At 51.2% G+C, this 13,628-nt stretch overlaps 1 protein-coding gene across 1 annotated transcript; it reads right to left on the reverse strand.

Moving 5' to 3' along the window:
- Positions 1 to 6,800: 6,800 nt before the first annotated feature.
- Positions 6,801 to 10,426, reverse strand: IFI6 (interferon alpha inducible protein 6). The gene is made up of 5 exons (XM_065927563.1): positions 10,278 to 10,426; positions 8,863 to 8,966; positions 8,409 to 8,495; positions 8,173 to 8,322; positions 6,801 to 7,040 (listed from the first exon to the last, which is right to left on the reverse strand). The coding sequence occupies exons 2-5, from the start codon at positions 8,933 to 8,935 to the stop codon at positions 6,937 to 6,939; spliced, it is 414 nt and encodes a 137-aa protein (XP_065783635.1). The 5' UTR covers positions 8,936 to 8,966; positions 10,278 to 10,426; the 3' UTR covers positions 6,801 to 6,936.
- Between the last annotated feature and the right edge of the window lie 3,202 nt (positions 10,427 to 13,628).

The raw sequence follows: 13,628 nt of genomic DNA on the forward strand, positions 1-13,628 counted from the left end.
CTCTCTGCCCCGCCCTTTGCGGGGAGCGGTCCAGCCGCAGCGCGGGCCCCCTGCGCTGTCCCATCTCCCAGCAGAACGGGGAGAGCCTGACCAAAGGCTCAGCGCTACGTGAACGTGCCCCAAGGGACCCCGATGAGCCGAAGCCGGCGCAGCTGCAGACGGCGTCGCCGAGGTCCACGGGGACACCTCGCCGAGATCCCTCGGCTCAGCTCCCACGGTTCCACGCCGACGGCAGTGGCGGTGAGAGCCGCGGCCCGGGGCGCCCGCCAATCAAGAGGCAGCGGCCGGCTCCGGGCACGCCCCGTGACGTCACTCATCCGGCCCTGGAAGTCCCGCCCAGTGGCCGGGCCTGGGAAAAGCCTCGAAGGGCCAGAGGGTGGGGCTTGTCGAAGGGTGAAAATAACTCCCTTGTAAATCGCGCACGTTATAGATACCCTGAGAAATGTACAGGCAGGTGAATCGTTTTCTTTTCTTTTTTTTTTTTAAACTCAAAAAACATTTTTTCATTTAAAAAAGTTATTTAGAACACATAAAACAAGGCAACATTTATTCTTTTTTCTCGTCTTCTGGTACGGGATCTGTTGGTGGCTCCTCCACGGTTGCGCTGTTGCTTTCTGAGCCAGTGTTGCTATCACTGGTCCCTTCCTCTGCCAGACTGTCCACCCCTTCCTGCCCACTCTCCTTGTCCTCAGGAGTAGACGTGCCTTCTTCACCATTCTGTTGGCTTTCTGTCGTATCCTATTTATTCACTCATTCACTCATCCACCCATTTATCGGTCTGTGCATCCAGCTGTCCATCTTAACCGTCCGCTCAGCCAAAGCTTTGGGGCGTCTCGTGTGCCAGGCGCTGAGCTGGGTGCTGGTGATAAACACCGATGAGCCCTGTGCTTGTATCTCAGAATGCTCAAGTCTAGTGAGCAAGTCTGACAGTAACAAATGTTTACACCGATCATGCTTTTATTACAACCGTGATCAATTCTAGGAACATAAGGAACCAGCTGCCGGAATAAAGGAGTGTTGAATTTAGATTGGGGGCTCGGGTCTCTGGAGAAGTTACCTTCCAGCTGACTCCTGAAGCAACAAAAGTGTTCCAAGCAGAGGAAAGAGCTTGTGGAAAGGCATTGAACTTGGCAGGCTCTTGCAGGGTTCTGGGAAGGGAAAAGAGGCCGGTATGGCTGGAAAAGAGTTGGGGGAGGGGAAGCACAGTGAGATAAGACTCTGCAGATTTGGGGGAGCAGATTATTAAAGACCTCAAAGGCCAAAATAAAGAAGTGGAACTTTATTCTAAGTGTGATGGGTTGGGTTTTTTGGGGGAGTGTCACTTGATCTCCTTTGTTTTCAGATCTCCTTGGCCCTGTGTGGAGAATACATAAGAGTGAACACAAAGATCAAGAGTGGACCCAGGGTGACCTCTTAGAAGGACTTTGTGGGTGCCCTCTAGGCCTGAGGGTAGTGACCTGGATGCTGAGAGGAGAGCCATGTGGGTGGAGACCCGTGAACAGACTCAGGAAATAATTAGAAAATAGATCTATAGGTTGCCTGGTTGCTCAGCTGAATGGGGTTGGATGGTTGAGGCAGAAGGAGATTAAAGTTAAATTCCTTGGTTGGGCAGTTACTTATAGAGTGCCCTCTGGAGGCCAGGCACTGTCCTAGTGAGGCTGACTGGGTTCAAGTCCTTGCCAGTTGTTCACCTCAGGGAAGTGACTTGACATCTCTTTAGCTTCATTTCTTTTCTGTGAAATGAAGCTCCTAATAACATCTAAGAAGATTGTGGTAAGGATTAAATGAGGTGATATAAGTAAAACCTTGGATCTGGGTTTTTGGGACCAGGTTCTGAGGTTCCTTAGACTTGAACTTGGGGTTGAGTGTTTGGGTCTGCTTCTTGAAGCAACTAAGGCTCCATTCTTTAATTGTTTTTTTTTTTTAAAGATGCTCTCTTTTTTAAAATTTATTTTTTTAAAATGTATTTATTTTTGGCAGCGTGGAGTCTTTGTTGCTGCATGCAGACTTTCTCTAATTGCGGTGAGCTGAGGCTGCGCTAGCTGCGGTGTGCAGGTTTCTCATCAGGGTGGCCTCTCTTGTTGCAGAGCACGAGCTGTAAAATGCAGGCTCAGTAGTTGCGGCACAGTTGCCCCGAGGGATGTGTAGTCTTCCCAGACCAGGAATCAAACCAATGTTGCCTGCATTAGCAGGTAGATTCTTAACCACTGGACCACCAAGGACCTCCAAGTCTCCAATTCTTTACTGGCCTTATACAGAAAATTAAAACAGGATGACATGTTAGCCCAGTCATTCCCACACTTGTCTGTCTGCACCATAAAAACCACCCAGAGATTTTTTTTGTAACTTCCAAAGCCCAGGCTCCACCCCAGAACAGTTAAATAACAATTTATGTGGGTAAGATACATATCAGTATGTTTTGATCCCTCCAGGTAATTCCAGCTGTAGATAAGTTTGGGAACTGCTGTGGTAGCGAGAAAAAAAGGAGGCTCCTTTAAAGTGTGGTCAAGGGGGGCTTCTCAGAGTAGGTGACATTTGAGTGGAGACCCCAGAGTAAAGAAGGCTATCATTGGAAGGTTGGTGGGGGTAGGGGGGCGCCTTTGGGCAAAAGTCTAGCCTAGGTTCCTACATACCTAGAGGTACCTTTGGGCCTGTCTCTTTGAGCCATCAAGACCCCATTTCTTTACTGATCTGGTACAAATGAGCCTCCCCTAATCTGACCTCCTAGTGGCTTCACAGAACCTGGAAAAGGTGTGACCTTGCCTGTCAGCCCTGTCTATTCCATGGAAACCCCTAGAGGGAAAGGAAATAGAAGGCTGCTCTGAGCCTCTTCATAGGGTCTTCCTAGGGCCTTCCTCTCCCCCTGAGCCAGGAAGTCCATGCTCCCTAACCTTCTGCCCCTCCCCCACACCGGCTAGCTTAAAGGAAGTGGCTCTTCAGTTCTTCACAGGAAGCCACAGGCCCCCTCTGCCTCCACTCCCTCCAGCTGCTGCTGACCCAAGCCCTCTCCTGGCCCAGGTCCCCTTCAAGGCTGGGTCCAGAGATGCCCTGTTCCGGGTATCACCATCTCCCATCCCGACAAGAAGGGCCTGTGTGGAGTGCTCCTCTCATTGCCTTTAAATCCCCCTTGACTCAGGTCTGGGAGCACAGGCTGTGAGCCTGGAAGTGAAACCCGGTCTCAGGGTATCCTGATTGCTGTGGTCAGGAGTTTGGAAATCCCAGCATTGCAGGACCGAGGGCCTGGAAGGAGAGGAGAGGGCAGCCCTGCAGGCATCCTCAGCGTTGACCACTCCTGTGAGCTTCAGGAGCTCCTGCCGCAGAGCCGGCGCAGAGCCTGAATCATTTTGGTCTCTAGCATCCTTGGTGGGGCTGGCCCCAGGGAGAGCTGTTGATCATAGTGGAGCTGCGGGAGGATGAGTCAGGCTGAGGTGGCTTTCAGGCTGGGATGGCACTGCCACCTGGTGGTCATCCTCATGCATAGCACAGTGGAAATGTGGGAAGCCTGCCCGGAGAGGGAGTGAGTGGACTTTCAAGGGTCTTGGGGGCCAGGGGGCCCCTTAAAGAATAAAATAAATCTCTGGATAAAGGGATTTTTATCAAAGAGCAAGACACCTCTAACTTGAGCACTTTGGAAAGATATTCTAGGTCTAGACGAGAGTCCAGCTCTCCCTTTCTTCTGTTTTATAGACTAGGACCTTGAGGTCCAGAGAGAAATGATGATGTCAGAGGACCTCAACGTTGTTTTCCATCAAGTCAGCCACACAGATGGGATCTATTTTTGGATTTGTCTTAGGGTGCGGTCCCAGAGTGAGGAACGGCCCTGCTAGTTTCTAGCCACCCTTATTTGTGACCAAATAGGCATCTCTCAGCACCATCACCCACCTTAGTCACCAAAGTTGGCACCACAAGATGGCTTTTGGCTGCTTCCAAAAATAAAACCTCAGAGGGCTGGGACCGACAGACCTAGGGGATTCAGAAGTCTGTGCTTCAGGCTCAGCAGTTTTAGAGCAGGAAGTGCCCAGAGACTCGGATGTCCAACCTCCCCTTGTTTTAAAAATGAGGAAGCTGGGACTCACGGAAGGCAAGTAACCTGCCTGAGCGCCCTACTCTGGAGCTGGACCAGGATTTGGTGCTGTGTCTTTCTGAAGACCATTGCCAAGGAGGAGTCCAAAGGTGATTAGTGTCTCCTGACTTGTTGCACAGCGAATTCTGGGTTTATGTTCATCATTCTGTCTCATATTTTATGGACAAGATGATTGCAGTCCATGAAATTTGACAAGGGCCAGGATGGGTGAAAGGAGATGGGGGCGAGGAGGTGGTGACAGGGAAGGAGAACCGGGGGGAGGGGGTGGTCATGAATATTCTGAGGAGCTTCTAATTTGTATGCAGGGGCTCCAAGTAAGTAGGAACTGGGTCTCTTCCACTGCGGTGTCCTTAATATTTGGCACAGTGCCAGACATAGAGTGAGTTCCCAGTAAATGCTGTGGACAAAAGTCAAGAGTTATCCTGCACCAGCCCAAAGGGATCCTGTGATAGGCAGAGGATCACCTTAAAGACAGGTCATTGCCAGTGTCACTCAGCTTGAGAACTGCTGAGGCCTCAGATCTAAAATCTGGAGCCAGAGTCGTCCACCTCTTTCTGGCTTTAAATGCTGTTCAAGGCGGTATGATATCTAAGGATGGTGTATGCCCCTGGGGGCAGGATGCCCACCCTTAGGAAGAAAGAAGATCCAGGGCAGTGAACCCTAGAAAGTAAACCCAGACTCCAAAGTTAGATTATCTAATTCTTGGTTTTATGTGGCTATTTCCTCTTTGCTTTATGCAAGTCCCTATTCATAATAATAATGGACATTTACTGAGTGTTTAGCATTTGTCAGGCAATCGTGCTAAACTCTGTTCATGATTTCATCTAATCTAGTCTCATAAGAAATGGCAATCCACTCCAGTATTCTTGCCTGGAGAATCCCATGGACAGAGGAGCCTGGTGGGCTACTGTCCGTGGGGTCACAAAGAGTCAGACAAGACTGAGCAACTAACACCCAGAGGCTGTTATTGTTCTCGGTTTACGGGGAAGGGAAGCGCAGCACAGGGCAGTGAGGGGACCTCACAGGGCACGAAGCGTGGTCGGAGAGGGCAGGGCAGCTTCGAACCCGGGTCTGTGGGGCTCGGAGGGACACCCTTAACCACTCTGCTCCTCTGCTTCATGGAAAACCCAGCCTCACCTGTGCGAGAGAATACTGAGCCAAAGTTAGGGGCCTGTGTTTACCTGACCACAGCGTTAAAGGGGGTCGAGGCCTGCGTGGCAGTGACAGCGGGTATTATCAAGGGCTCCCCAGGGAAAGAACAAGTGGTCCAGCCCCTGCCTCCCGTGAAGGCTGGGGGAGGTGAAGGGGCTGGTGGACGGAAGGAGACTGGCCTCAGGTTCAATTCTGCCCACATATATTGAGCACCTGCTGTATGCCAGGCGCTGGGGAGGCGAGATGAGTGAGATGCAGTGCCCGCTGTGAAGGGGCTGAGGGAACACACTTCCGTCTCTGGGATATCAACTCTGTGGACAAACTGGGGTGCAGTTAGCAGGCCTGGGAGAGTGTGGCGCCTCTCCCAGACGTGGGCGAAAGTCCACCAAGGCGGGATTCAGCTGATGCCCTGTGGTGAGTCTGAGGGCAGGGAACTCAGCTCAGCTTCCGCTCCTGGAACAAACTGTGGAGGCAGTGTTTGTGGTGCCGGCGGGGCCTCCAGCACCTGTGCCCCCTTTCACAAACCCGGCTTCTCTGGGGGCCTGGGGTGAGCCAGCTGAGGCCAACTGTTTGCCATCTGCAGGGTGGCGTCGGACCTGGAGACAGGAGCGAGCATGATACAGCCTCTTAGCTGCCGCTGCACATTGGTATTCGAAGGAGAAATTCAGGGTTAGCAGTGGGGCTGGGTGGGGGAGGCCTGAGGACAGCTGGCTGGGCCCTTTAGTGACCGGCTTTGTGGTTCACACACGGCCACTTCCCAGGGGGTGCAGATCTCTCTAGAAGGCTGGTCTGGAATCGCGGCTGGCACGCCCACTCAGGCCGGAACCAGAGCTCGAGTCTGTCTCTCTCTGCTTTAGTGCCAGAACCAGCCCAAGCTTTACTGCTGACTGGTTTCCGGGGCCTCTTTGCCCTTCCCTGACTGAGGTCCTGGCACTCTGGTTCCCTGGATGGGCCTCCTGAACCTCAGATCCTCCCAAGGGCTGGGCTGCCCCTTCCCCTTCAGAAGGCGTGTGGGCTCCAGCTGCAAACTCCCCACCCTGTCCCCAGAGCTCTCTAAAGGAAGGGAGGCCTCGCTGACCACCCCCACCCCCTCAAAAGCTGCTCTTAAACCATTTCCCCACGACAAAGGCCTGGCCTTATCTGAGGGAGACCCCTCTAGACCCCTCCATTCTTTGGGGAATGGAGATCTGGCTTATCCATCCCTACTTGATCAGGGAAGTAGCCGGAAGCTTTGCTCACTGGAAACAGAAAGAATCTGCCTCCCCAGACACCCTGTGAAATGGAGCCTGGGCGCTAGGGCTGTGACAGGGGTAGCAGGAAGGCTCTGCTGGGAAGGAGTCCCGGGGGATGAGGTATGTGTGAGGTGGGTTGCAAGCTTCAGAAGGACGTCCTAGGCCCAGAGACCAGAACTCACCAAGGCTCAGAGGCAAAACCAGCTGGTCGAGCTCCAGGAGCTGTGAGGGGCTCTGGGGAGGGGTGTGGGGGTGGGGTGTGTGGACGAGGCACACCAGAGCGAGATCTTGTTGGGCTTCTCATAGCAACCACGACTCACAGCAGGCCCGAGTGTTTTCTGAAAGACATTTATTCTGTGTGTGTGTTTTTTATCACCTCGGTCATTGCCAAGTGTGACAGAGGAAGCTCTGGACTGCAGCTGGAAAAGGAAGACAAGGAGGAAGGAGGGGCTTCCAGGGAGCTGCTAGCTACTTCTTCTCCTTTCTCTCCTGTCTGCTTTCGACTTGCTTGTGGACAGTATAGCCCAGAAGGGCCCCGATCTTGGCCATGAGGCCGCTGCCACCGCTAGCACCTGTAACACAAATGACAGCCGGGTCCCTTGGGGCCCAGGCACCAGGCCCACGAATCCAAATGTGGGGAAACAACAGGTCAAGTGTACCCTTTTTATTTCCAGCTAGAGGAACAGAGGCCCAGAGGGGACAGGACTTCTGCGAAGGGACTCCCATCGCCACCCTGCCAACTTGCCATCTCAAATCCGAGATGAAAATGACAAAAATAAGAGCGCATCCTCTTCATGTCTGCAGCAGACATGCTGTGCTATGGGTAATGCGAACCACCTCCTTGTGGAGGCCTCGGTGGGTGCTGGCGCTTTGCAAGTGAGATATGTCCACCTTGTCCCCGCCATGTGTGACAGGACAACCTGTCACGACCCTGTGACATGTGAGAGGACAGCCGACTCACAGCACAGGACTGTTGCTGGGCTTGCCCAGCCCCTTCCTCTCCCACCGCTGGGGGTGTGGCTCCTTCTGCATCTGCCCGCTGCCCACTGCCCGCTCTGAGAAGGGCCCTGGCCTCTGGGGCCGCTTCTTGGGGCTGTTGTCATCCAGAACCGAGGGAAGAGGGAGGGAAAGGCAGAGGGGCAGTTTGTCAGGGGTGGTTTTTCTGAAGGATGTGGGAGGCCTCAGAGAGAGGCAGAGAGGGGAAAAGAAAAAACAAAGGGCTGGATGGGGAGACAGAAAGAGAAGTGAAAGCAGATTTTTCAGAAGCACCACTCTGTTCTCTGTATCTGTCCCCGTCATGATGCTCAAGATATGCAAGACCAGGGTGAGCAGGACTTTGAATTGGGCCACTTCTCACTGGTTCGTTGCCACTCTGATTTTCTGGGCTGGATGAGCTTCATAAAGTGTTAAACTGAGGATGCTTATCCTGGTTAATGGGGAAACTGAGACTTGTGACTTGGCCAGAGCATCGGTGAGGCCTCCGTCATTACAGGCTGAAAGTGAGAAGGCCTGCTGACTGGGCTTGAATACTGGTGGTGGTACTAACTATATGGGAGAATTGGAGTCAATCCCTTAATCCCCAGCTGGGTGCCTCAGTTTCCCCACGGTGTGTAGAGCCGAGTTAGGCTGTGAAAAGGGCTCGGGACAGTAAAGGAGGCCCCTGGCCGGGGTGTTCCCGCCTCCAGGAGCCCTGCCGGCACTCACCCAGGCTCTGCAGTGTGGCCACCAGCCCCCCAGCCGGCACTCCGCCCCCGTTCGCCACTGCCGACCAGCTCATCAGTGAGGCGGCCACAGAGTTGGCGGCGATGCCGGTGCCCGCGAAGCCCAGCGCGGGCAGTGCCGCGGCCATGAGTCCTGCAGGAAGAGGACGGCGGTGGGTGAGGGACGCCGGCTGCAGGGCCCGCCTGCATCTTCCCGGGCTCCCCGCCCTGCAGACCTACCACCTCCGACGGCCATGTAGGTCACCATGCCCCAGAAGCTCGAGTCGTTGTTTTCCTCTGTGTTTTCCTCTGAGCGTCTTTTTTCGTCTGGAAGGAGAATGGACAAGGCCCAGTGGAGAGCAAGGTCCCCTATTCTGTGCCCGAAGCTCCAGGCCACCCGGACAGGTAGGACCACCATCCTCCCATTTTGGAGAGCCTCAATGAAGGATAGCGGCTTTTCGCAGGTCGCCGGGCCTGGCACAGAACTGGCTTGAATACATTTCGAGAGAATGGACGAACGGACAGAGCAGGGATTCAAACCTGGGGCTCTGGCTACAGGGACCACCCCCCACCCCCACCCCCGCCGCGCTGTCCGTTGGAATAGCTCCTCTCATTCAGAGGCATGCCTGGGTCTCTAAACGAGGGATCCTGAAACTCTCCGCTTCTTAATCGTTAGGTGCCCCAAGATCCTTACCTTCCTCCCCGTAGCAGCCACAGGTGTAGAGTAGCAGGTAACACAGGAAGAGCGATACTGCCTTCTGCCGCATGGTGGCGCAGCTCAAGGCTTTGTCACCGTCCCTGGGACAGGGGCAGAGGAAAGAGATGGTCCTCTTATTGGAACCACGCCCCGAAGTTCGGTGGTAATTCCCTTTCGATGCGAGGATAAGTCCACAAAAAGCATCAAGATGCTCTGGACTAAGCCCAGGACCCCCTCTAAGGAGCCGCAGGCTTTTCGTTTCTTCGCTGCACCAGCGACGCTGATGTTTCTGTTCCTCTAGTGGTCGTGAGAATTTTCTGGCTGTGTGACCTTAACCAGGATACCTGGGACTTCTTTGAACCTCAGTTTCCTTAAGTCTAAAGTGGGAGTGTTAATAGAGCCTATTTTAGGGGGTGGCTGTGGATTTTGCAACTGTGCACCACTGGATCTCTAGCATTTAGAACAGGACCTGTCACATAGGGTTTTCTAAACAATGGTTCTTGATAGAATTATTCTTCCAGTGCATTGAATATGTACAGGCACCAAACACTGCCTCAGATTAACTTCATTTTTCAGAAAGCAGAAAGGGATAAAGGAACTTGCCCAAGGTCACTCCCAAATCCTGCAGCCTAGACACACACTCAAGACCGGCAGAATCCAAAACCTATGCACCATTACACCACAAAACAGAAACACAGTTCCCTGCCCCCACCACAGTTTACCTTTAATGTGATCTTTGTCTGTTCAATGCATTTTCCTTGAAATAAAAACAAGCAAGCAGAAATCCCCCAAAACTTCTGGACTGAGCACTTACTCAGCACTTAATGGCACAAGGTTAATTATACCTATAACAACCTCATGAAGTAGGTACCATTGTTCTCAACCACATGTTATAAATAAGGAAACTGAAGCTCAGAAAAGGGACACTCCGGAGCCTACCCAGCTAGGGAGAAGCAGAGTAAAGATTTATAGCCACAGTTAACTGATGCCACACCCACACTTTGGACATCTGCTTCAGATCCCTTCCTCTATCCTCAAAGATAAACTCACCATAACATTAGATCCTATAATAAAGGGGTTTCAGAAATCATCCAGTCCTTTGGGCAGGTGAAGTAGCTTGATCCTCATTTTTATAGAACTGAAGCCCAGAGAAATGAAGTGACAGGGTTAAGGCCACAGGCCTCTGACACAGCACCTATAAGCTAAATCTCATGACTCTCGGGGTTTTGTGCAACCCAAGCTCCTAAAAGCCCACCAACCCATCCCTTCAGACCAGTCTTAGTCCAGGGCACGCAGAAGTATAGCCTCCCTGAGGAATGGGCATTCTAGCTCTTATGGAATGAGGCTCCCAGGCAGGCAGCCTGGCAGAGGTTGGCAGTTTGACACCCACACCTTATAGCTTCTGGGTTTACCTTGGAGGAGAGCAGAGAAAGAATCTTCCTGCCTGGATGGAGCCTGCTGCTAGAAGGGAACAGCAGTGAAGTAACAGTCCTCAGGCTGGTTTTTTATCACCCTTTCAGATTGCCTCCAAGTGGCCAATCAGCGTCAGAGTTTCTAGTTTCGGTTTTTCGTTTCAGTTTCTCGCGCCCTGCACCAGCTTTTCTCCTCCCTTCCAGTTCTGCTCAGTGACAGCATCTCTGCAGAGCTGCTTCGGGGCTAAAAGATGTAATTCAAGCTGGAGACTTTCTGAACAGCTCAGAGTATTCAAAGCAGGTCAAACTAGACTGGGATCCACAGTCCTACTGGGCTTAGTGAAGCCAGACTACCAGCTCCTCCTAAGGCAGAAAGTCTCTGACAATTTAATTGAATTAATAATAATGCCTACCATTTATTGGGGAGCTTCCCTGGTGGCTCAGAGGTAAAGAATCCACCTACAATGCAGGAGACTCGGGTTTGATCCCTGGGTCGGGAAGATCCCCTAGAGAAAGAAATCACAACCCACTCCAGTATTCTGGGAATACTGGGAAATCCCATGGACAGAGGAGCCTGGTGGGCTACAGTCCATGGGATCACAAAAGAGTCAGACATGATTTGCATGCGTGTGTGCTCAGTCGCTTCAGTTGTTCCTGATTCTTTGAGACCCCATGGACAGTAGCCCACCAGGTTCCTCAGTCTATGGAATTCTCCAGGCAAGGATACTGGAGTGGGTTACCATGCCCTCCTCCAGGGGATCTTCTGACCCAGGGATTGAACTCGCATATCCTGCATCTCCTGGATTGCAGGCAGATTCTTTACTGTTGAGACACCGGGGAAGCCCCAGACACGACTTAGTGACTAAACAACAAGTCATATATTAAGCACTTGCTGCACACAAGGTCCAGGAAAGATATCCAATCTCACAACAGTCTTGAGAAGTACTATCACTGCTCATAATCGTGTTTTGCAGATGAGGAGATTAAAGCTTGTGGAAATGAAATCATTCCATTGTTCTCTCAACCTGGCTGCTTCTGGGTGATGGGTATATAGTAACACCAGTGAAGCCCATGTTCATGAGGCCATTGTCTCAGATCCTTTGCCATAAAATGGGTCTTCTTGCCTTGGGTATTGGATTGAGCATTCTTTCAACCTTTGGATGGTGATGATTGAAGAACTAGAAATGCCACCCATATTTGGAGTAAATAACAATTCCAGCTTTTTGGGGGGCTACAAAATCACTGCAAATGGTGACTATAGCCATGAAATTAAAAGACACTTGTTCCTTGGAAGAAAAGCTATGACCAACTCAGACAGCATATTAAAAAGCAGAGACATTACTTTGCCAACAAAGGTCCATCTAAGCAAAGCTGTGGTCTTTCCAGTAGTCATGTATGGATGTGAGAGTTGGACTATTAGGAAAGCTGAGTGCTGAAGAACTGATGCTTTTGAACTGTGGTGGAGAAGACTCTTGAGAGTCCCTTGGACTGCAAGGAGATCCAACCAGTGCATCCTAAATGAAATCAGTCCTGAATATTCACTGGAAAGACTAATGCTGAAGCTGAAACTTCAGTACTTTGGCCATCTGATCTGAAAAACTGACTCATTTGAGAAGCCCCAGATGTTGGGAAAGATTGAAGGCGGGAAGAGAAGGGGATGACAGAGGATGAGATGGTTGGATGGCATCACTGACTCAATTGAGTAAACTCATGAGTTGGTGATGGACAGGGAGGCCTGGCGTGCTGCAGTCCATGGGGTCGCCAAGAATCGGACATGACTGAATGACTGAACTGAACTGAACTGAACAATTCCAGTAAGGATGAATCGTTGCCTTCTCCAAGCTGGAAGGTGGTTGATGTAACTGACCTGTGCCCAGGTGACTGGCTGCTCTCCCTAACCAACGTTTCCGTGCAGCTGCCTGCTGCTGCCTGGTTGGCTAGTTGTTGGCTGTTGTTAGATCAGCCTCGATGGAAGGGAGCCCAAGTTGTCAGGTGCATTCATAGCCTCCATCCTTGCCACTGGGCCCATCCTTGTATGGGTCTTTTGCAAAACAGCAGGGTGGCTAGGTTTAGACGATGGTTGACTTCCACAAGGTGGGACATCTGACCCTGTGGCTGGAGAGCCTTTGGTGAGTATTAGTGTGAGACACAGAGATCTGCATGCCTTGCACCCACTCCCAGAAGTTCATGTATATGCCCCTTACCCCGACCTGCTTATGTCCAAAATCCCACCCTTCCTCTTCTGTGCCCTTGACCAACTAGCCAAGCCATTTGCTAGTTAGTAGGAGTTAGTTTATGTCTGTGCTTCAGTCCATTGCTTCCTTCACACAAAGGGAATGACAAAGTATATTGCTTGGAGTTTTGCCCCCAGGGAGGACTGACTGCTGTCCTTTGGGGCTACTCCTACCTGGGGTTATAATAGAGCGGTCCATTTCCATCTGGTGCCTATTCTGTTGTTGTTCAGTCACTAAGTCATGTCCAGCTCTTTTTGACCCTCATGGACTGCAGCACTCCAGGCTTTCCTGTCCTTCACTATCTCCCAGAGTTTGTTCAAGTTCATGCCTGTTGAGTTGGTGATGCTATCTAACCATCTCATCCTCTGCCACCCTCTTCTCCTTTTGCCTTCAATCTTTCCCAGCATATTCGCATCAAGTGGCCAAAGTACTGGAGCTTCAGCTTTAGCATCAGTCCTTCCAGTGAATATTCATGGTTGATTTCCTTTAGGATTAACTGGTTTGATCTCCTTGCAGTCCAAGGGACTCTCAAGAGTCTTCTCCAGCACCACAATTCAAAAACCTCAATTCTTCGGCCTTTAGCCTTATTTATGGTCCAACTCTCCTATCTATACATGACTACTGGAAAAACCATAGCTTTGACTAGACGGACCTTTGTTGGCAAAGTGATGTCTTTGCTTTTTAATACTTTAATACTTTAATGACTAGGTTTATCATAGCTTTACTTCCAAGGAGCAAGCATCTTCTGCCTCCAATGATCTATCTGTAAAATGTATTCTACTCTCTTCCTCCTTTATCAGTTGGTTGCAGGGAATCCTCCATGAGGCCATAGGTATGAGTTAAAGAAGTGTCAGGTCCATAGAGTTAGATGACATGGGAGTCTGAGATGTCTGTTCATTTGATTTACTCATGCCTCTGGATCCTTTGAGCATAGCCCTGAATGTGCCACTTCCATCATGTTGGATTGCTGCTGTGCCCATCTGATAACATCTAGCTTTAGATATATAGCCACCTGACCTCTGGTGGTCACATGCTCAGTCACTACTGGGACCCAGAGGCACAGAAGAACCTTTTTGTTCAAATGGACCATGGTAATTATGGCCTTGCTCCAGAATCC

Source organism: Muntiacus reevesi, chromosome 3, assembly GCF_963930625.1.
Source record: "Muntiacus reevesi chromosome 3, mMunRee1.1, whole genome shotgun sequence".
Classification (NCBI taxonomy): Eukaryota; Metazoa; Chordata; class Mammalia; order Artiodactyla; family Cervidae; genus Muntiacus; species Muntiacus reevesi.

Bases quoted from the DNA above. Each gene is read 5' to 3' on its own strand.
- IFI6 (XM_065927563.1), bottom strand. From the start codon at position 8,935: ATGCGGCAGAAGGCAGTATCGCTCTTCCTGTGTTACCTGCTACTCTAC. The intron at 8,496-8,862 runs GTAAGGATCTTG...TTCTCCTTCCAG, and splicing joins TGGCTGCTACGGGGAGGAAG to ACGAAAAAAGACGCTCAGAG. The intron at 8,323-8,408 runs GTAGGTCTGCAG...CTCTTCCTGCAG, and splicing joins CTACATGGCCGTCGGAGGTG to GACTCATGGCCGCGGCACTG.